This window comes from Temnothorax americanus, unplaced genomic scaffold (genome assembly GCF_048541705.1).
Source record: "Temnothorax americanus isolate GAGA-0224 unplaced genomic scaffold, ASM4854170v1 Scaffold24, whole genome shotgun sequence".
NCBI classification, from domain to species: Eukaryota; Metazoa; Arthropoda; class Insecta; order Hymenoptera; family Formicidae; genus Temnothorax; species Temnothorax americanus.
The window spans coordinates 2,491,039-2,512,066 of NW_027509381.1; the positions used below are offsets into that span (position 1 = coordinate 2,491,039).

At 37.7% G+C, this 21,028-nt stretch overlaps 6 protein-coding genes across 12 annotated transcripts; 4 read left to right on the forward strand and 2 right to left on the reverse strand.

The window, feature by feature from the left end:
* The first annotated feature begins 3,503 nt into the window (after nt 1-3,503).
* On the forward strand, nt 3,504-9,612 carry LOC143898742 (PI-PLC X domain-containing protein 1). 2 transcript variants are annotated; one of them, XM_077408422.1, is made up of 7 exons: nt 3,504-4,242; nt 4,713-4,938; nt 5,613-5,867; nt 6,736-7,000; nt 7,308-7,512; nt 8,481-8,751; nt 9,130-9,612. In XM_077408422.1, the coding sequence occupies exons 1-7, from the start codon at nt 4,080-4,082 to the stop codon at nt 9,368-9,370; spliced, it is 1,626 nt and encodes a 541-aa protein (XP_077264548.1). In that variant the 5' UTR covers nt 3,504-4,079; the 3' UTR covers nt 9,371-9,612. The 2 variants fall into 2 exon arrangements, with proteins under 2 accessions (XP_077264548.1, XP_077264549.1); XM_077408423.1 differs by having other exon boundaries at nt 4,112-4,938; nt 6,792-7,000.
* Nucleotides 9,613-9,684: 72 nt separating this feature from the next.
* On the forward strand, nt 9,685-12,566 carry LOC143898749 (chymotrypsin-like protease CTRL-1). 2 transcript variants are annotated; one of them, XM_077408434.1, is made up of 7 exons: nt 9,685-10,553; nt 10,623-10,834; nt 11,165-11,273; nt 11,397-11,578; nt 11,667-11,765; nt 11,855-12,027; nt 12,113-12,566. In XM_077408434.1, the coding sequence occupies exons 1-7, from the start codon at nt 10,366-10,368 to the stop codon at nt 12,215-12,217; spliced, it is 1,068 nt and encodes a 355-aa protein (XP_077264560.1). In that variant the 5' UTR covers nt 9,685-10,365; the 3' UTR covers nt 12,218-12,566. The 2 variants fall into 2 exon arrangements, with proteins under 2 accessions (XP_077264560.1, XP_077264559.1); XM_077408433.1 differs by having other exon boundaries at nt 9,686-10,553; nt 11,855-12,566.
* On the reverse strand, nt 12,080-13,476 carry Lin-52 (DREAM core complex component lin-52). Of its 3 annotated transcripts, none has more exons than XM_077408441.1 (4): nt 13,335-13,476; nt 12,704-12,781; nt 12,536-12,625; nt 12,080-12,466 (listed from the first exon to the last, which is right to left on the reverse strand). In XM_077408441.1, exons 1-4 carry the CDS (start codon nt 13,363-13,365, stop codon nt 12,333-12,335), a joined length of 333 nt encoding a protein of 110 aa, XP_077264567.1. In that variant the 5' UTR covers nt 13,366-13,476; the 3' UTR covers nt 12,080-12,332. The 3 variants fall into 3 exon arrangements, with proteins under 3 accessions (XP_077264567.1, XP_077264566.1, XP_077264565.1); XM_077408440.1 differs by having other exon boundaries at nt 12,536-12,631; XM_077408439.1 differs by having other exon boundaries at nt 12,536-12,643.
* Nucleotides 13,477-13,550: 74 nt separating this feature from the next.
* Nucleotides 13,551-13,887, reverse strand: Pet117 (cytochrome c oxidase assembly factor-like). Its single transcript, XM_077408442.1, has 2 exons — nt 13,764-13,887; nt 13,551-13,692 (listed from the first exon to the last, which is right to left on the reverse strand). Exons 1-2 carry the CDS (start codon nt 13,853-13,855, stop codon nt 13,551-13,553), a joined length of 234 nt encoding a protein of 77 aa, XP_077264568.1. The 5' UTR covers nt 13,856-13,887.
* Nucleotides 13,888-16,466: 2,579 nt separating this feature from the next.
* LOC143898581 (tRNA 2'-phosphotransferase 1-like) lies at nt 16,467-17,971 on the forward strand. The gene is made up of 2 exons (XM_077408158.1): nt 16,467-16,641; nt 17,378-17,971. Exons 1-2 carry the CDS (start codon nt 16,630-16,632, stop codon nt 17,969-17,971), a joined length of 606 nt encoding a protein of 201 aa, XP_077264284.1. The 5' UTR covers nt 16,467-16,629.
* A 136-nt stretch (nt 17,972-18,107) lies between these two features.
* Nucleotides 18,108-20,898, forward strand: LOC143898580 (speckle targeted PIP5K1A-regulated poly(A) polymerase-like). Of its 3 annotated transcripts, none has more exons than XM_077408155.1 (5): nt 18,108-18,373; nt 18,672-18,775; nt 18,875-19,192; nt 19,263-19,330; nt 19,628-20,898. In XM_077408155.1, exons 1-5 carry the CDS (start codon nt 18,108-18,110, stop codon nt 20,777-20,779), a joined length of 1,908 nt encoding a protein of 635 aa, XP_077264281.1. In that variant the 3' UTR covers nt 20,780-20,898. The 3 variants fall into 3 exon arrangements, with proteins under 3 accessions (XP_077264281.1, XP_077264283.1, XP_077264280.1); XM_077408157.1 differs by having other exon boundaries at nt 19,631-20,898; XM_077408154.1 differs by having other exon boundaries at nt 19,263-20,898.
* The last annotated feature ends 130 nt before the right edge of the window (nt 20,899-21,028 follow it).

Here is a 21,028-nt window from a genome sequence, read left to right on the forward strand (position 1 = left end):
TGTCATGGCGTTTCTTTTCGACCTTCTCGCTCTCGCCTTCCCACGTTCCTCGATGAAACCGATAGCAGTGAAACGTTGCTGATCAACGTAATACCGTATTTGTCCATGAATTTGCCGCTAACTACATGCTTATATAAAATGATTCGAGTTAATTGTTGTTTAGTGATTTTATCGTCTTCTTTCGTTACCGATTCGAGTCAGTACATTTGTTCCGCAAGTCAACAAAATTGTTTAACTTTAATCCTATAACGGTTTCGAAAAACTGATCGTTCAGTATATGATAAAGAAATTATGTAACATTATTTATATTATTATGTAACATTTCTTGGTCGTTTATATCGGTGACTGTATTCCATATTACGTTGTAAAAACTTGCATAGAATTTACATCGGAATCTTTCTATTGTTTCCCGGTGGCACGGCATCCTGCAATACGATTTTAACGTACGGTAATTACGCGACAATGATCGCGGTAGCGGAAATGAATAACGCTCTCTCTCTCCGCGCAGTGATTCTTTTACGTAAGCGCAATATAAGCGAAGCAAACGCTACGTATTGTACACACCATACACCCCCCTTTCCCCGCGCGCGTTTCCCATTTCATTTTCAACTCCAATGCGTGCTCGCATCGGAGACTGAAGCCGCGTCGCCGCGTCCAGACTTGTATCGTATCACCGTATCGTATCATGACATTTTCTCATCAAAGTACGGATATGTTGATTATAATGATATGCCAAGGCCTTTGTGTTTTCAATCTGTATTCGTATATCTCGTATCTTACAAATTGAAAACAAACGTCTTGATGGCATATTATTATGACTAACATATTCGTATTTTGATAAGAAAATAGGGAGTTATTGCCGTATCTGAAAGACGGTATTGCAAAAACTCCCTAATGTCATAATACGATACGACGATACAAGCCTGGCGTAACAGTCGCTGATAAAAAGAGTCGCGATTATTTTCTATATATATAGCTAATAAACGCGCGTGCGAAAATATTCCGCGACGAAGGTTATCTTTGTTTCTCCAGCTTACGCACTTCAGCGATCTTCGAACGAAGCCGATCAACAGTAACAGGTACGTAACGGATTATCGTTTTTTTTCCCTAGTTACATACGATTCATTTAGCTGCAAAAACTCTTTGCAATTTTTCGCATTATTTCTCTCTGCGTCATGATATTCCAGATAAATGTTTATATATTAATACTACTTGGTATATTGGGGCTGACGCGTGCCTTCGTGTGAAAGCGGTCAAGTAGTAGTCGACAGGTCCGCATTTAATCCCGACCCTCATCCCATGTATGCCTCGATTCTACAAAAGCAGGTTGATTGAAGAGTTGAAGGTTGTGAGTGAAAGAGTACGAGGTGAATAGGCTAATACCCTCCTCCCCCATTTCGAGATATTTCATATTTAATGCACTACTATTTAATATTAAATATAAATAGTAAGAAATTTTTATCCGTGTATTTGCTTTATCAATTATTTGCGTTCTGCAAACGCGTTTGGAGATATGCTTTAATTTCTTGTTCTCAATTTTTCAGACTCGAGAGAAAAAACGAATAAATGCATATTATTATTTAAAAGATTGAAACTTGCAACGAGATAGAAAATTTGAGATTTACACAAGTTGTGTGTTATTTATATATTCTTCGCTTTCACTTTTATCTTCTTCCGCATTAATCTTTATTACCTCAGGAAGCGTTTCTAATTTCTCCTTTTGACTGTTGATATTTAAGCAATTTATCTTTTAAAATTATTTCCGTGACATTTTTTTTCTCGATGCGGTTTCTTGCACATTTTTTGCTTTATATGTGTATTATATACACGTTATACACAGAATCTTTGAAAACCACATCAGGATATCCTTTTAGTGATTCTCTGGCTAATGTAAAGTTGTTTTTTTACCGAACAATTTTCAAGTTGCGAGTGAAAAAAATGGGTTTTTCGCGAAGTAAATTTCGGAAAGTTAAGTATAAGTTGAGAAATCCACATTCTTTGCTTAATAAAACTATATGGTGATTTATTGGAAGAGAATTTTAATTTAAGACGTATACAAAAATATTTATAAAAATGTAATTATAAAATAATTATAAAGATATATATACGGTGCAAAAATGGGCCATGATATTTTTCAGTGTAAACAAGTATAAATAAGACCTCGAAAGTCTTTCTTAGGAAAAGATCAGCCAAAGAAACACTGTTAAAGAGACACTGTTTTGGGACATCGTATGTCTTATGGATTAGTTAATGTTTGGAGATAATTCACGCGAGTACAGAAGACGCAAATGCTCTTGTGCTCTCATTAGCGCTAAATTTACGGTCGGAATACGTTCCAAGGTCTGTTTAACACTTTTTGCTTAATGGCTCCCGCATACCGGCGACTCATTCGATGGAAAAACAGTTACTTGTATATATGTATATCGCGAACCGTTATAGAACTGATAACTCTGTGAATGGAACAGAACGACAATTGTTGTTACCTATGCCATTGAAACAATATTATTATCTACTTAACAATCTTTACTCGGAAATTAAATCATTTCCTTGTTCATTCCATTAAAGAAATTTTATTCGTGTATTATTAATTTGAGAAGAGAGAAAAAAGGAGACATTAAAGTCTTAGTTAAAAGATATTTCTTTTTTTAGTAGCATGACTCAGCTGTATTCTCAGCGTACCTTAATAATAGCAAGTATAACATATAGAAAGTAGAACAATATAAGATTGCAACTCACGCAGCTCTATGTCGCAAATACATATAAGACGACAATTCGTTTTCTCCCTCCCTCTCTTGGTCTTTTCTCTCCTCTTGCTTCTTCCTTTCCATTCTGCGGTCTCTTTTTTCACACCCCCCTTCCCCCCTTTCTTTCTTTCTTTCCTTCCATTCTTTTTTCCTCTCTTACTTCTCTTCGCGTGTTTTGCCTACGTTTTTTCTTTTCAAGAGAACCAAGAAATCCTTTGACACCAGCGGCTACCCCTCGACAGAGCCTTCCTTCTTTCCTCCCTCCCTCTCACCCTTTCTTTCTTTCTCTCTTTGTTTTCTTCTCTGTCAGCGGCCTTTAATTATACTACCGCTACAATATTCACCCCAATATTCACTTCGTGCTGCCTGATGCTTTCCGAGAAAGAAACATTTTTGCTTGTGCCGCACAGGCAAAAAGCCGTGTGCGGTGGAGAGCTGCCACCGCTGCTGCCGCCGCCATCTCCGTCGCTGCCGCCGCCGCGCCGCCGCCACCACCGCCACCGCCGTCGCTGCTGAAGTTCGCGTGATACCGAATCGCGCCGCATAGTTTCACGCATCGACGCGGTAACGTTGCGAGTCAGCGGCTTTTTTTTTTGCGCGTTCGCCGTCGATTATCAAGGAAACGACTATACGCATTAGTCCGAACTCCGATGCCAGGAGGACGGCAGGAACGGATGGTCGAGGATACGAACGCGCAATCAGCCGAGCCCGATTTCTTCGCGATATAATTCGTGGTAAGAGATCTCCTCTTCTGGTCCCCCTTCCACTTTCCGTCCCCTTTTCCCCTTTCGTCCTTCTGCCCCCCCCCCTCTCGTCGTTCGACGTCGACTCGGTGTCGGCAGCACGCGGAAACATCATCGTGTTAATTTTCTGGGGGGAGGGGTGAGAGGGGGGGGGATCAATCGCGTAGCGCAGGCAAATTCTCCAATTAAAAGATAAGGGAGACATTCTCCCCTGAATTTCTTTCTTCACAATTTCGATTTCTTCAACTCCCGCGCGAAGATATTGAGAAGAAAAATCCTTCAAGCAGAAATCTCATTTCGTTGATTACTTTCAAACTAAACGAGTCACCGATAGAAATGTGATGGACGTTAAACAAAATCGACGGTGCAAAAGGACCCCCGCTAGTCTCGAGAGCGATGTAAGACGCGCGGAACACGTCCACGATCTCGTAATAAGAGCGAGAAAAAATAAGATTGCACAATCGCGCGATTAGTCGATATAAGATGAAGAGATAAACGGTCAGCATTTATAATCAACGCGGATGGTTTTTCTTAGCAATTATGTGTCTCACACACGATTCTGTCGTCATCGCGTTCGCCAGTCGCTATAACTATGCACGTTCTTGAACTTGCACAACTTGACTTGGCCGCATGTTACGACGATCGCAGTTACGATCTATCAACGAAGACCAGCGCGTCGAACCGAGAAAACTCGAGGAGCTACGACCCGCGTGAGATCGTCTATTTTCCAATTGTATCGCGATTAATGAGCGAGTGTTAGTAAATACGTTCATTTTACAATTGTTTAATTTTTTTAATTTGCATCATATCGCTGGAGGATATAAGTCATCGTAATTTTACGACCTGGAGTGGCTTTTTATTATTTAATTGCATAACGTTCCTGCCTTGCGAAGTCACATCCTAGAGATTTATGTAACAATAAGATTGATTGTGAACAAATTTATTTCTCAATCACAAAATTAGGTAACTTATTTTCTGTGAAGAAAGGCATTTCGATATTTTTAATTTACGTAAGAGAATCAACACCGCGTTCATTTCCTCCGTCAATTTTATTATTATAAATAATAAGATGTATTATTAATGTACGTGGTTCCTTCTTCAAAACGACCGTTGTATTTATAAATACGTCGTAAGCTTTCTTGACGGTGATAATTTCCTAAACTCATGAGAGCCGCGCAAGAAAACGAGCTGGATCGAAGGTGAAGGCTGACGTCTTTTGCGGCAGTTCGTAGCCAGTTGGCTTCGTGGAAAGAATTGAAACGATTGAGGGAGCACCGAGAAGAATGTCAACGTCTCAAAGAGACGGATAATAGATTTTGTTTACGGTCCTACCGCGGTCAACTCGTGCACGAAGATGAAGCTACTTACTATCGTTCCCGCCCTTCTCCCTTGGTTGACAATCGTCGACTGCGTGTCGACGGCGAGATTTTGTGGTCCGGACGTGGGAGACGGTGAGTTTTAAAGTTGACAGTGTAGCAATAGCGCGATAAGCTATGCAAACCCTGGTAAAACAATTTCTCAGAATTTTGTATGAATTGAGAGACTTGTGAAAAATTTTGAAAAAATATATGTAACATTTCTCAGATACTTTCAAAAATAATTGGATGAGGATTTTCGGAACATTTCAGTATCCGTGTGTATGAAAATGTCTGATAAATCGCACAGCTTTTCTCACATTTATTCAGACTTTTACAAAGATATATGTTGGCAGGAAAAATCCGAAATGTTTTATCATTATTTTGTCTGAGTTTTTCTGCAAAACGTTCCAATTCGTATAAAAAAATTTGAAAATTCCAAAATTCTGAGCATTCTAAGAAAATCTGAAAATTTTTATATATAAAATTCTGAGACATTTTTCTACCAGGGAATATCAATAATAAATGCAACAATAAATCGATTGGATCGTCGATATTTTCGTGCCGCTTTATCGAATATCAAGTTTGACGTATTTCGTTTAAGAAAATATTGTTATTGTGACTTACGCAATCGTGTCAATGCGCGTCTTCGTCTCGCAGAGCAATCATCGCCTCGGTTTTCAATGAGGATTATTGTCATATTGAAATTATTGCACCAGTTGTGTTCGAAAAAAGCCTCGCATCGAAAAACACCTGTTTCCCCCTTTTAGATTTCCAACGCGCGCACGTCGGCCTGATTATCTCGCCCATAATGTCGATGCAAACGATACGGGAGATCGAGATTTATTGGAATCACGCCAGGTATCGACCGGGCGATACGATCGCTCTTTACACGGGCGAGCCCACGAACGGCCTCGAGCCAATTTATACCCTGATACCAAACGCGCCGAGCGGCATCAAGAGGACCGGACTGCAGGCCACGTTCGTTCCCACCTCGAATCTCACGTTCGTTCAGCAATGCCTACGTACGTACGCGACTTATATGAATATACATCGCTATTACATAATTCCAATATAGACTACTGATCAAGCGTATTATATATACAGCGCATTATTGAGGAGTAACGCGTTTGTATTATTTAACACGTTGTGCCGTTACAGTTACATTTTCGCAGTATTTATCAGTTGCAAAAACTGTAACTGCAATGGCAACCATTATCCATTATCAGTTTTACTCTGCAACGACAACGGTAACAATCATTATTTTTCGGGAATCCGTTTTTCCGCCGGTAACGTCACGAATATAATAGTCATTTTTGTCTTTGTACATATGTTTGAAACCTATTTGATTTTCATGTATTCGGAGGCTCTAAAGAGAAACATTTTCATGATTGAGTTGAGGATTTATTTATGAATGAGAATCAAACACTAACTTCTTTTAAAAAATAAACGAGAAGTTCGATAAAATTCATAGAATTTATATTTCTAATTCAGATTATATGTAATCATTGTAGATTTTTGTATTCTAAAAACAGATTTGATCCTAATTTGAAACACATAAAATTAAAGATTAAAACTTTATATTTATGATACTCCTTTTTCAAGTTCCTTTATAGTCTTACAATTTTTCCAGCCCTACATATACATGCAAATATAGTGAATATAAATACGGAAGAAATCTAATATAATTATCATCGAACGATTTCGATCGTAATTTTTAATAAAATTACTAAAGCTCTTTTTCATATATTTATATATATACAGCGCACAGAAAATATTGTTTCCTCCATCTGAATTTGTTGCACAAGAGCCAATTGCTTTTTTATAATTTTGACGAAATCAAAAGAGACAGTTCAAAGGCTGCCTACTTGATCTATACTTTATTTTCTTTAGCGATATCTTTAGTGGCGTACGCGATCCGATCTTGAAACGGAATTTCGCTTTAATAGATTACCATGTCGCCTGGCTGAGAAACGGCACGGTAAAACTGACAAATTGTCTGCGAACGCAGCCTCACTGGATGACGGAGAGGAGGGCCATCTTAGGATCGCTGCCTATAAGTAGAGTATTTTTGCCCGGTACGCACGATTCCGCGTCGTACGCGATACACGAATGGGCAAACTCCGAGAATATCGTCGAGAGATACGTGATAACGCAGGTAAATTCCGAATTAATAACACAGAAAATTGAATATTTGCGCGGAACAAATCAGATAATCCGCAAAGTTAATCGGAAGTCGCACGGCTATACCATCAGATCTCTTTTCCCACGGCACTCTTTCGATTGATTCAAAATGGACTTCCTTTCAATTCAAATCAGATGCTTGTCGCGCGCGCGTTCGAGTGTTCGGCCCGAAAACGTTCGGGCGACGCGTTAAAGAGAGCTTGCGCATTTAAAGTCGAATATAGTAAGAATTAAATATGGAATAACCGTTGCTGGTAATCGTTAGGATAATTAAACTGCAGGATGTGGACGTGCTCGCGCAACTGATCTACGGGGTCCGATACCTCGACATCAGAGCCGGACACTATCCCAACGCCAACTCGGTGTGGTGGGCGAATCACGGAGTATTCAAGTCCGTTCCCATGCGGACCGTTATCAACCAGGTGAAGACCTTCCTCGACAAAACGAACGAGATCGTGATATTCGACATCCAGGAATTTCCAGTTGGTAATACATTTTAACGCTCGACAGTTCTTGGCCGGGCAAAAACATTTTAGGTAGTAGAACCATCACGAATGCAACGTTCCTTCTCGCGCTTTTTTAAATATATAAAAATATTGTTATACGCTCGAATACCGTTCTTGGAATTCATTCGCGATACTCCCGCACTAAATAAACAACACATTGATTCAAAAGATTATTAAATTAACGTAGAATTCTTTATAACGCAACAAAATAGGAGACTTAATAGATAAATTATAAAGCCCCTTGCGCGCAGTACTAGGCGATAGTGATAGCGATAGCGACAAAATTTTTAACCTGTCGGAAGCCGTGTATCAATGCTGTAGCTTTGTCGGCAATTTTGTCGCTATTGCTATCACTATCGCTATCGGCTAGCATCGTGTAAGGGGCTTAAGAGTCGTTCGTGACATTTAAAAGTTGCGTCGGACTTGCTCAGACTCTAAGATGTCTTGTTTATCATCTGACTTTTTCTAAGAGATACTTTTCTTGCTTCGTAACGATTGTTTCGTATTGTTCGGGCGACGCACTGTTAAATATTAAAGGATGAAATTTAAACCAATATCTTGAATTAAAAATAACATTTTGTTATTTAATGTATGTCGAAATTTATTATTTTATTAACACAAAATAGTATTATTTTAACTTCATTGGTTTAGTTAAATTAATGACATATCGAGTAAGAACAATGACGATCTATAGGAATAGTTAACAACGTAAAAAAACAACTCAAATTGAATATAATTTGACACTACGAATTTAACAGTGCAAATTATGAATATTAGCAAGATATAGGAATGAAATACACGAACATTATTATAACGTGACTCATCGCTGCTTTTCAATTAATAATAATATGTAACCTAGCAAGATTGTGCAACTCGTACGTAGGACTTGTAAACGGTAGACTTTCGTCATTTATGTGAAAATATATGCTGATGGTGTTGCTCTATTAGGTTTTGGAAAAAGTTTGGCGGTGCATCACGACTTTATTGGATTCCTTGAGGAACAATTCGCCGGGTACTACTTGCCGAAGAGTTACGGATGGACCAGTACGCTGAACACGATCTGGTCATCCGGGAAAAGACTTATCATCGGTTATGATGAGAGACGAGTTGTCAGTCGTTACGAAAGCGTGTGGCCCTGCGTGACTCATCAATGGGGAAACGTCAGGACTATCGAAGACTTGTTCAATTATCTAAATCGCATCGAAACGGAAAGTCTCGGGTATGCAAATCATATGCAAAGCCGACATCGAGTAGCGCGCTAAGCTATTCAAGATTATTCTTCTCGTCATATATCATTACTCTTGGTTTTATAAGTACTTTCGTTAATTAAGAGACACGATCGTGAGTCAAGTGTACGCGCGCCAGACAAACCGAATACCTGTATCCGGTCTGAGCTGCTTATAGTTGATACGATTAACGGATCTCAATAATATAGCTGGACCGCGATTAAGTTTACAATGGTCTCAATTGATAGCAATGAGAGCAATGCATTCCAATGCATAAAAAAAAGTGTCATTAGTTTTGCTCTCAATGCAGCATGAACAGAGACATTATAGCGCAAATTATAATTATGCCAATCTGGCGGTTCTCGTTTCAGGCATCCTAGATCGATACCGAGGTCGGCGATGGCGGAGTTGACGCCCAACACATGGGACGTAATCTTAAATCGGCTCGGAAGTATCCGCCAAATGGCGGAGAAAGTTAATATTAACGTTACGAATTGGTACAACAGCAAATGGCAACGCACCGCCAATATCGTTGCCGTCGACTTCGTCCGATCGTCCGGCATCATCGAGACCGCGATCGAGTGGAACGAAAGACGAAATTCGAATTGTTAAAAATCTTCCCTGTTCCCCCCTAATCGCACGAGAATTGAAAAGAAACGTACAAACCCCCCCCCCCCAAAGTTCATTAATGCACCATTAATCCACAATATGCCGAACAGCAAGAGAATTTTTTTTTTATACAAACAGTACTTAATAATTTTTTATTTTGCTTTTATGAGTTTATCTATAATTACGTGTTATACGAGTATTAATAAATTTTATATACAAGGTGGGTCACGCAATTAGACGATGTCTAATAAAAATGTAGATATCTTATATATACGTATATATATATAAGATGTTTTTCATTTTTCCATTATTTTCGTAGAAATACATACAAAATATTTTCCTTTAATTTATATGATGATTAAATAATGTTTCCGCGCTGTACACGAATTTATCGCAGCGTTTAAAAAAGTCCATTTCATTTTAATTAGCTAATTTCAGTGTAGTTTACACCAAAGAAGTGATTATATCAACCCCTCTGTTGCCTTCTCAAGAAATCTAAGTAAAAACGTAACACAGTTTCGAGCATTAATCGCATAATACGTATCTTTTTTACGTGATTATCACAGTTCCGCCGGATGTGCGAATAATGCTCTAGTCAAGGTAACCGAGAGAAACGAAATTGTCTGTCGCACAGAGGTGCGCGATGCAACGAAATCAGTTCATCATCCGGTACAGACGATGTTGGTCGCGAATGCGAAACGGACTACGAGATCTATCTGCATTAATCCGTCGTGTTTCTACACAGAAAACACAATACATTCGAAAAAAGAGATCTGATCTGAGAGAACGATAATTTTTTTCAAAAAGTCGACCTATCTTGCATATTTCTTTCATGGAAAGGATCGTTTTATTGAATTTCGCTTCTCGACCGACGACGTTGATACGAAACCGCTTATCTCCGCTTAGACAAAACTAACGAATTTTTATCCTCGTCAAGAGTGTGACCATCTCTCTCGTTTGCATTTTTATATCCTATACAAATTTATATCTTTATAAAAATGTGCTGCCTATTACTACTACTTTTACTGCCGATCGTAACTTCGGAGCTGTGCGAGTATCCTTGGTATCATTACGATACGTGCCAGAATAATTCTCTTTCTTGTCCCAGTGATCAGAAGTGTTCGTTCATCGAATACTGCCCGGCGGTTGTATCCCTAATGGATCAAAACGGACTTTCCGCTCACAGGTAACGTGGTCCCTTTTTATGTCGGACGGACGAGTACATAATTTACACACGTGGATTTTTCGAACGCAGATTGCGACAAGCCGTGTGCGGGTACGATCGAACACGCATAAAAATTTGCTGCAGCGTCGACGGTTATACCGAACGGCCAACGTATCCAGACAGAAGCCTGGATGCATATCCAACGCAACCACCTTCAAACTTTCAGTGCGGAAAGAGTATCGTTCGAAACAACGCAGACACTTTAGGATCGTATCCTTTTGTCGCAAGAATCGGTTTTATAAGCAAGTACCTTTGCACGTATACAGAAGTGCTTGTATTATATAGAAATTGCGTAATATACAGGATGTCTCAGAAATCGCCAATTATATATCTGAATTATAACATTGAAGTTAAAATGCTGCGTTAAAAGTCGTCAGTTTGAACCAATTGAAAGTTGGTTCCAAATGTTTCAATAAAAATTTAAGGCAGAAAATTTCTGCGGCATCATATATATAGCAAATTATGTATACAATTTTGTTTATTCGAAGGACAAGAGAGAGAGAAAGTTAGCTATATCTCTTTTATTATGTAAGACATGCGTTTTCAGACTGTTAGCAAGAATTCGCTTTCAGATACATTAACGGGTGAGATTAAATACTCGTGCAATGGCGTGATTGTTAATGAGCGTATTGTATTGACTACAGCTACATGCGCACTCGCGAAATCGGACAGATACAAATTGTACGTATACAGCAGTCGAAAATAAAATATAACGATTGATCGTTGCTCAGATTTTCGATTGTACGACAGCATTGATCTGTAGCATGCAGTAATTATAATAATCGTTGTTCGTAATCCATTCAGATGCTCTGTGCTTATTGGTGAATATAATACAGAGTCGAATCCAGATTGCAATAATTTGTTTTGCGGGCACAATACCAGTAGCCACGACATATCGTATGTAGTTAAACATCCGGGCTACAACGCCGCAAGTTATTCGAACAATATTGCCTTGCTTCGCTTGAAGAAGGCTATCGATTTTACAGGTATGTACATTTCTTAAATATACACGCGTTGAAGACATTGTGACGGTCACAGCCTCAATGAAATAGCAATATATCCGGTCTTCTCCAGCCACAGCTCAACCAATCTGCTTTATACCGGAAGACAGATACGTCAGCTTAGGAAGTACATGCACTGTTGTCGGCTGGGGAAAATTGTCAGGTCAAAAAGGTATTTGTATTAATAGAACAAACTATCGTAAAGCGTAAACTGTAAGCTGTGTTTATGTAACGTTCAAGTGCTGTAACCCTGTGATCCAGCGCAACCACTGACGCAACAGTCATTACAACTAGAACTCGTACCTAAGCAGCAGTGCTCGGACTATTTAAGCCAAGCTCTATCTGTCGAATTATGCGCCAAAGGAAACTGTGAACCTTGTTCAGGTTACAGCGGTAGTCCTCTGTTATACAAATATGCGGACACATATTTCCTGGTACGTTATCAACATAAATATTTACATATATACTACAGATGTAGTTCACATATTTATGTTTTCTTTTTTTTTTTTTTTTTATCAGGTTGGAATCCTATCATTTGGGTCTAGTTGTGACTCAAGCATCATTTTTCCATCTGCATTTGTAAATGTACAGAGATACACAAGGTGGATCTTAGAGAATTCTTAAGGAATAATTTTCAGGTTGCAAAAATATAAAAACGTCTCAAAACGTTTCTTAAAAATACCGATTATACTTATGCATTTTCACGTTTTATTATTATTTTTTGCAAATCTAAAATAGGTTATTTATGTTTAAATATGTTCAAGTATTTGCCGCGTGTCATTTCCTTAGCCTCCTCTAGACCCAGCTGATAAGCTAAATCGTGCAGTCTTTTCACTTCCGAGATAAGCCCGGTCATTGACATATTACCCAGTTCTGCAAGAAAATATTTTACGATATTTAGCAACAGGATGAAGAATCGTATGTTAATGCATATCAACTCACGATGCACATGGCTTATGTCTTCCTGCGACATCGCAGCCCAAAAACATGGTTCTGTCTGCGGTGAATTTTGAGCAACGAACTCATGTACACCTGGAACTTCATTGCTCGCTACATTTATGATGTAATGTGTTTACATGACTCATAGATGATACTTGAAAATTTACTCACTCTGCTCAGGCCATAGGTCGGGTGACGCTCTATCCAATTTCTCTAGACTCATGAGACTCTCCTCTATGCAAGACAAATCTATGAAACAAGAATCAACTATTTTAACATTCTTTGCATTCAAAATATTTTTGCTAATAATATTACAAGACATTTTAGTATTATCTTATGCGTGTTGCTTATGCAATCTGTGCAGCTTCAAATCTAATTAAACAAAGTACAAAGTTTAAGACCATAGAGATTAGTTCGTACAATATTTCATGTACGATAGAACTCAAGCGTTTGCAAACTTTAATCTTCCATTTTGTATAAAACACAAGATCAACAAATAGGTAAATAAGGAAAATAAAGTGTAACATTTTAAAATTGTAGTAAAAATGTCGAACAATAAATCAAGATACATCTTTTTGACTTTTCATTTCTTTTCAAAACTAGCGCACAATACAATGACCGATATGATTATATAATAAACGCTAAAAAAAACATTGGCCACAAAGCAATTGATATTTTTAATATATCATATTGGATATATGACTATAACCTCAATATATATGTACATAAAGAGGGAATAAAAATATACTCCAAAGTTGCAAATACTATTGCGCTTTCGTTCTATATGAAACTCCAAACTTACCGGGTTGATCCGGTGCTTCGTCGGTAGCCATAATGCTCGCTTGAAAGCTGTAAATTTACTCAAGTGTTTGCAGAGGAGGACGCTTCAACGGGTTTACTCGACGCGCATACAAAATGGAGTGAAGTGACCGGGCAGGACACTTTAACACACGGCTCTTTTTATTCCTTATGAAAAAATCCTCGAGTAACAGACTAACAATCACGCGACTATCAATCGTTACGTATCGTTCTCACGTATTGCCTCCCCTCTGCGCAGTTCCTTCTCTAGCTCGGCCTGCTGCTGCAGAACGTAGACATTTTCTGCCTTACGGCGTTCCCGTCGCTCGATGTCGCGTATCACACCCAGATGAAGCTGATCCCTAAAAACGATTTTTTCGAGCGCAACGTCAGTCGCGAGGATCGTAATCGTCGTGCAATCGCGGGTTTCTACCTGTCGTAGGCCTGCTTGTAGTGCACGTAGCCTATTATTCCGACGGACGACATGCAACATAGACCGAAAGCGACTTTAGACGCGCTCGACATCCTCGGGATGAGAACGGTGCGCAGTGCGCATGGCCACGGGGTTGCTCGCGCGCGAGGCATGACGGGATAAGGGTGTATCCCCATGGAGAAAGAAATAGCGGAATTCCTTTGATTGGCTAATATCCCATCTTGAGAGCCTTCACCTGAAGATTAGCCAATCAGAGCAATTCCGTTTTAGTTCCGTTCCGCTATTTCTCTCTCCATGGGGATGCAGCCTAATCGAGGGTTATCGATGCTTGCGCGCGCGTTATTTGATTTCTCGTCAATCCGAAGGTTGAAAACTCTTGGAAAGTTTTGTTTCTTTATTAGATACACAAATAAATATTTCGATAACCCGTGTAAAGAAACTCTTCATAAAATTTTTATTAAGTTTACATTTATAATAAAATAAATTTTTTACTACTATTATAAAGTCGTCTTGTACTATAATAGCAATTTTTCTGTTAATTACTAAACCAGTTGATACTAATAATAATTATTATTAAATCCATTGTTAAAACACGTGCTGCTATTCGCTGGTGTATTTTGGCTTGTGCTTATTTACCATACGCTAATTTCAGCTCTACATTAGTAAAATGATAATGATGTTCTACACACAATCGTCCTTTCTTCTCCAATTATCTTTAAAAAATTATTAAATGTCTTTTTATTATTATATAAAAATCATTATATCTTTTTATTACATAACTATCATTAAATATCTGTTATTACAAAGGCCATTGCACGTACCAAAGTTTTAAGTCGTAATCGTAAGGCCGTAAGAAAATAGACCACGCACAGTCGATTATTATTCTCTTCGAGCTCGAGAAATAATCGAGTGTGCGTGGTCTATTTTCTTATGGGCCTTATGGCCTTACGATTATGACTAATTACGTGCAATGGCCTTAACTCTGCGCAACTTCGACTACCGTCACAGCGCATTGCGCTCGTGGATAACTCAACTCGGTGAGTTCCGAAATTCATCGAAAAAAGACGCGTCAATCTTTTATATATATTTATATGAATGTACATACACATACATACATACATATACGTTAATTTTTAAAGATTAATTCTGTTTTTAACTCTTTGATAGGCTCGTTCTTCTGTATACATAAAATGTACTCGAAACTTCAAAAATAGAAGGATATTTGAAAAAAAAAATTTTTAGTAGAATTGACGGGCATTTATTAAATATTAAACGATTTATTCGACATAAATATATATAAATTTGAATATAAATAAACTATATATATATATATATATATATATATATATATATATATAATCGACATAAACATTAATTCGAAACCTATCTGCGCTATCTGTTCGAAGCGTTAATGTACTGAAAAACCTTTTAAAAAAAATGAAAAACATCAGACGCGGTCAACGGTGTTTTGGTCGGGTATACTATGGTTACGGTCATCATATTTCAGCCTTCAAGGTAGTTCTCCGGTCTTTATACTAAAGAAAATCGATTTTCTATAGATTTTCTTGAAACTGTGAATATACGTTAATTTAGGTGTGCTTTATGCGTGATATAAATTTCAGTACCTTTTTCCGGTATAAAAAATCAAGATACTGAGAGCCTCAAAGTTTCAACTTTTACTAAATTTTAGTGAAAATTGAAACTTTGAGGCTCAGTATCTTGATTTTTATACCATGATTTTTATACTGAAATTTATACCACGCATAAAGCACACCTAAATTAACGTATATTCACAATTTCAAGAAAATCTACAGAAAAAAGGGCGCGTTCAGCAGACACAACTGTTGAGTCTCGTCTTATAAACAATCTGCGTTGATTGGTTGGTTCTAAAAGTAAGAGCCAATCACGTTCGATTGTTACTGAGCGGTTTGTTCTGCTGAACATGAGACCGACGCGGCAAAAGGTTCCCAAGGGATCGTATTTCTTATGAAAAGTAGCAGTTTCATTGGCCGCGTTCAGCAGACACAACTGTTGAGTTCGCCTTATCAACACTCTGCGCTGATTGGTTGGTTCTGAAAGTAAGAGCCACGCACATTCGACTGCGACTCAGCGGCTTGGTCTGCTAAACGCGATCATTGGTTAATATCGGTGGATTTAAGATCGCTAAACCAATGAGCATCCAGCATAAAGTCGCCATATTGATTACATAAGATGATCATTGGTCCAGCGGTCTTAAGCCCCTTGCACAATGCCAGACAACAGGCAATAGGAACAGGAAATAACCAAAAAATCGTTAATTACATCCTAAAAAATTCGAATACTATGATTGGTTGGCAACAGGCAATAGGCACAGAGTTTCCAACGTGACGGAAACTCTGTGTCTATTGCCTGTGTCACTGTTTATTCTGCATTTATACATGATTTCTGATTTCTATTCCCTGTTCCTATTGCCTATTGCTTAGCATTGTGCAAGGGGCTTTAAGGCCATCGCACACAAACGGCATAGATTAGCATAAACGTAGCATAAGACCGCTGGACCACGGAGCATCTTATGTAAATCGAAATGGCGACTTTATGCTGGATGCTCATTGGTTTAGCGGTCTTATGCTATGCTTATGCAGCCTATGCAATTTTGTGTGCAATGCAATGGCCTTTAGCGTAGACACGATTTATTCCGCGGCTAAAAATAGCTAAGACGTAGGTATTTATGCGAATTATGCGATTGTTGTCGTCATAATATCAATTAGAATTCCGTAAATTTGTGACTTGTTAAGAAATCGTAAATTTCGAGACGTATGCCTTCAAATTAGCGTAAGGAAGACCGGTTAGATTGGTTCGAGGGAAAGTTGCGAGCTACGCTAGTTTCATGTTTTCAGAGGTTAGACAATCGTGCTTGTAATTTATTTACAAGAAAAGAAGGGCGCATTTTTTGTCCCAAATTATGGCTTCCTATTAACTTTGTGGCAATGTAAGATCGTTGCATATAAAGACATCTGTCGAATGTGTTTAATGGGGTGCACCTTTCTGTGCGGGCATGTGTAGTTTGCTTTCAGTGCTTCTCCTTCGTTTGAAACACGTACATGTCGTTTTGTGTGTACGACCGTGAGTCAGGCTAATAATCGTTATGACATGACACATTGTTTGGATATTTTTTGCATATTTTTCCTCCCTGTTTTCTATTTTCATAATTATAAGTTTTGTATTTTAAAATTTAACTTGTATGCTCTGGTTAAAGGTAGTTAAACACTTTATTTTTGCTCGTAAGTAAGATCATAGTGAAAATTATAGCAAATTGTTAGTAAAAACCTACTAATAAAATTAGGTGTAATGTGATTGCTATTGAAAGAACAGAACAATTGAAGATATTCTTTTAAGTGATTTGGCATTGAAATTATTAACATATTTTCTAATGTAGTAATAACAGCAGTAAATATTTTGTTAGATTTTGTCAAAAGAATATGTCAATTTCTAACAAAAAGTTGAAGAACTGGCATTCGTATTTCTTTGAGAAACACTTTAATAATCTACTTAATTTGATTGTATATAATTATAGATCTCCATATAGCAAATGTTATTTTATACAATATAATAACTTGTTATTATATTATTTTTAGAGTCAGAGTAAAAGCGACATTGCTCTCGGCAAAAGATTATCATATCTGCTACGTCATGGAGCTATAAAGGAAGGCTTAAATATTAAACCAAACGGCTTTGTCGCAGTTAACGAACTGTTGACTAAATCATTGTATAAGTATACTATTGATGACATCAAGAGAGTAGTAAAGGAAAATAACAAGCAAAGGTTTACCCTTGAAACTATTGACGGTGTTTTAGAGATTAAGGCAAATCAAGGCCACTCTATATTCAAGATCAGCGAACTGAGCTTGAAGATACTTGACTGCGTGGACTTTGATATAATTCACGGGACCTATTTTAAGTACTGGCCAAAAATAAAAATTGAAGGTCTATCACGTATGAAAAGAAATCATATTCACTTTGCGAAGGGATTAAATTTCATCAACGGTTTACGTCAAAGCGCCGAACTTTTTGTTTACATCAATTTTGGAAGAGCGAAGGAAGATGGCTTGATATTTCTCAAATCTGACAATGACGTTGTTCTCTGTGCTGGAAATTCAAAAGGATTGATCGAAACAAAGTATTTTCTGAAAGTGATCACTAGAGATGGTCAATTATTGAATTTTAGTTAAATAGTGATTTTTTTTATCTTTCTATTTTTATATAGCGTATCGTTATATAATAATACTTTCAAGAGAACGTGCAAGAGAAACAGAAGTATAATTAAGTTAGAATAATAAATTACGATTGCTTGAATAATTTTGAACCATGAACTCTAAGTCAGCTGAATCTGTCCAACACACGAACAAACAAATTGCTACAAGCTCGAACCATCAGCACCAAGACGCAAGATCGGAACAGAGCTCATATGAAGGGAATCAGCATTATTTGCCAGGAAAGTCAGTGTGTGTTGCGCCTTTACCAAAAAATGTGTCGGTAGAGGAGTTGGTAAATTATCTTCGTCAATTTGGAACAATTAAAAGACAGCAGCTTTTTAAAAGACGGAACTCCATTTGGATTGAATACAATGACAGGTAATTTATATAATAAATATTTACGACAGAACACACACACACACACACACACACACACACACACACACACACACACACACACACACACACATAGGAATAAATTTTACCTGTCTAGTTCATACGAGTATATTGTTCTACATTTTCGGATAGAAAGAAAGATGGTCATAGAATAATTAAGTTTTTAAATTATACATATAGGAATATCACCATTTTTATTTTCTTTCTTGGTGAAAATTTTTTTTATTTTTTTTCCTTTGTATTACTCTATAAATATTGTATCTATGCTTCGTTGTTGCAGCAAACTTGTTGATATTTTAATGAGCAGGTCACACTGGCTAGCAAATGAAAAAATATGTTTGAGAAGACTGAAGAAAAATGGAGAAAATTTCGGCGTTGACAAAGGTAAATATCAGTTATCTTAGCTTTAGCAATACGTTATAATTACCATCTCCCACTATTTTTCTGTGGAGCTGATGAATACGTTCATTTATTGTTTCATAGCGCAACAACAAAAAGACACTGTTCCGAAAGGAACTGAGAATAAAAATTTAGAAGAAGAGGATCCAATAAGTTACGACCGAATAAAAAATGTTTTCGAAAATGTAGTGACATTTGACAACCAAATGGCAGCACTTTTAAATGCGGTGCAACTTACTGAATTTGAATTGGTAACGAGATATAATGTCATTTGTATTCATCTGGATGAAATATTTAGATCGATTTTCCCAGAATGTAAAACGTATAAATTTGGCTCAACGGTGGCGCAGTTGAGTTTTAAAGAGAGTGATTTAGATATCTACATGTACGTCGGTCGAATTGGTAAGAGATTTTCTAATTTTACTATAGTATGTGAATATCGTTGTATGTTTAAGCAACTTCTCCGTTCAAGGTGTACCACCGATCTGTAACAGGCCGGATATTCCGTCACATATATGGACGCCAATAATTTTCAAGAGGGTAAGAAGAGTTATGTACAGCATGAAGTCTATATTTTCCAACATAGTATCAATCCCTAAAGCGAAAACACCTATTATAAAGTTCCGTTATATGCCGACCAATGTCTCCTGCGACATTTCCTTCAAGAACGGCCTAGGCATCTATAAAAGTAACTTCTTAAGATATTGCGCGTCACGCGATCCACGATTAAGACCGCTGATGCTGCTCATCAAATACTGGGCGAGGCATTTCAAGATTTCGGGTACCGGAAGAATTTCCAGTTATGGATTGGTGTGTCTGATTATATTTTACCTCCAGCAGGAATCAGTTGGTCTTCTTCCACCGTTACTAGACCTTCAGAGAACTTGTGCTCCAGAAACCATGGATGGGTGGCAAGTAAATTTTAACGAAGATACCGCATTACCTGCCATTACCAACAACAGTAATATCGCAATACTGCTTCACAATTTCTTCTTCTTTTACGAAAATTTCAATTTCAATTCGCGTGTGATATGTTTACTGGACGGAAAAGTATATTCAACAGCTGACTTCGCACAATTAGATAAGTTACCCGATTACATGTATAGATATAAAAGTTTCGTCACGGATAATAGTGCCAAGAAATTGGATATTCAAAAGCCAGTATGTCTGCAGGATCCGATCGAACTCAATCAGAACACAGCCGCAAATACGTCAGATCGTGCATTAATAGCATTTCAACTTTGTTGCAAGTTCAGCGCCGATATCTGCTTGACAGCTAGTGCAAGTAATTACGATTATTTATTGACCATGTTATTCAGCGCGATACCTCCTCAATTGATGCAGGCGAAGAAAAAAAAGAAGAGGTTCAGAAATGAAATACGAGCTGGTCGTTTCATCTTTGCTGGATTACCGGAAGATTTCGAGACACGTACGGATATTACCGATAAGGAGCAGTACAAGAAAGATAATTGGTATTTCGTCACTTTTAATCTAATAAGGGACATCTTCGAAATGATCTTTAAATTGAGAGTCGAGATGCTGCTCGATCAAGAAACGAAGCAGCAGAAAATTGATATATTATCCGACGTACATACCAGAAATCATCAAAAAGTAACATTTTACTGCACGGGACACAAATGTGTGTGGTATAATAGGAAGAAAAATAATAGGACCCTTTTGGATGTTCAAATGAGTCTTCTGGAGAAAGAGGCGATCATGTCGGACAAGGTGGTGGAGCAATTGACCGAGCATGACAAGGCGAACAACGTAAGGCTAGATTTTATGTGTACGTTAGAAAAGGCGGACAATCCTGTAGCGGTGGTCATAGTGCTGAACGACGAGAACAGTCAGAATCATATCTTTCGAGAATTCGAGTGTTTCGTAAATAGCTGGATACCAAAAATAATAAACAAAACGTTCCTACACATGCTGCAGTTCAAAAAGACCTATGATCAGTTATACTATCAGCAGCTAAACCACCAACGGTAATGACGGTGCTGAAAATGTACATCGTATGCTTTCTGGCATGGACCAAAAGTTAGCGTTTTATTCCGCATAATATCTCGTTAATGTTACATTAAGTCTCCATCTGCATACCTTTTTTTTTTCCCCTTCTTTAAAGTATTTTGAAAAATATTAAAAAATTCACAAAATCTTTCTACATTGTATAGTCGACGATTTTTTTTTTTAATTATTTTGATAATCGTCGTTTATTTCATATTTTCTGGCAGGCTTGCA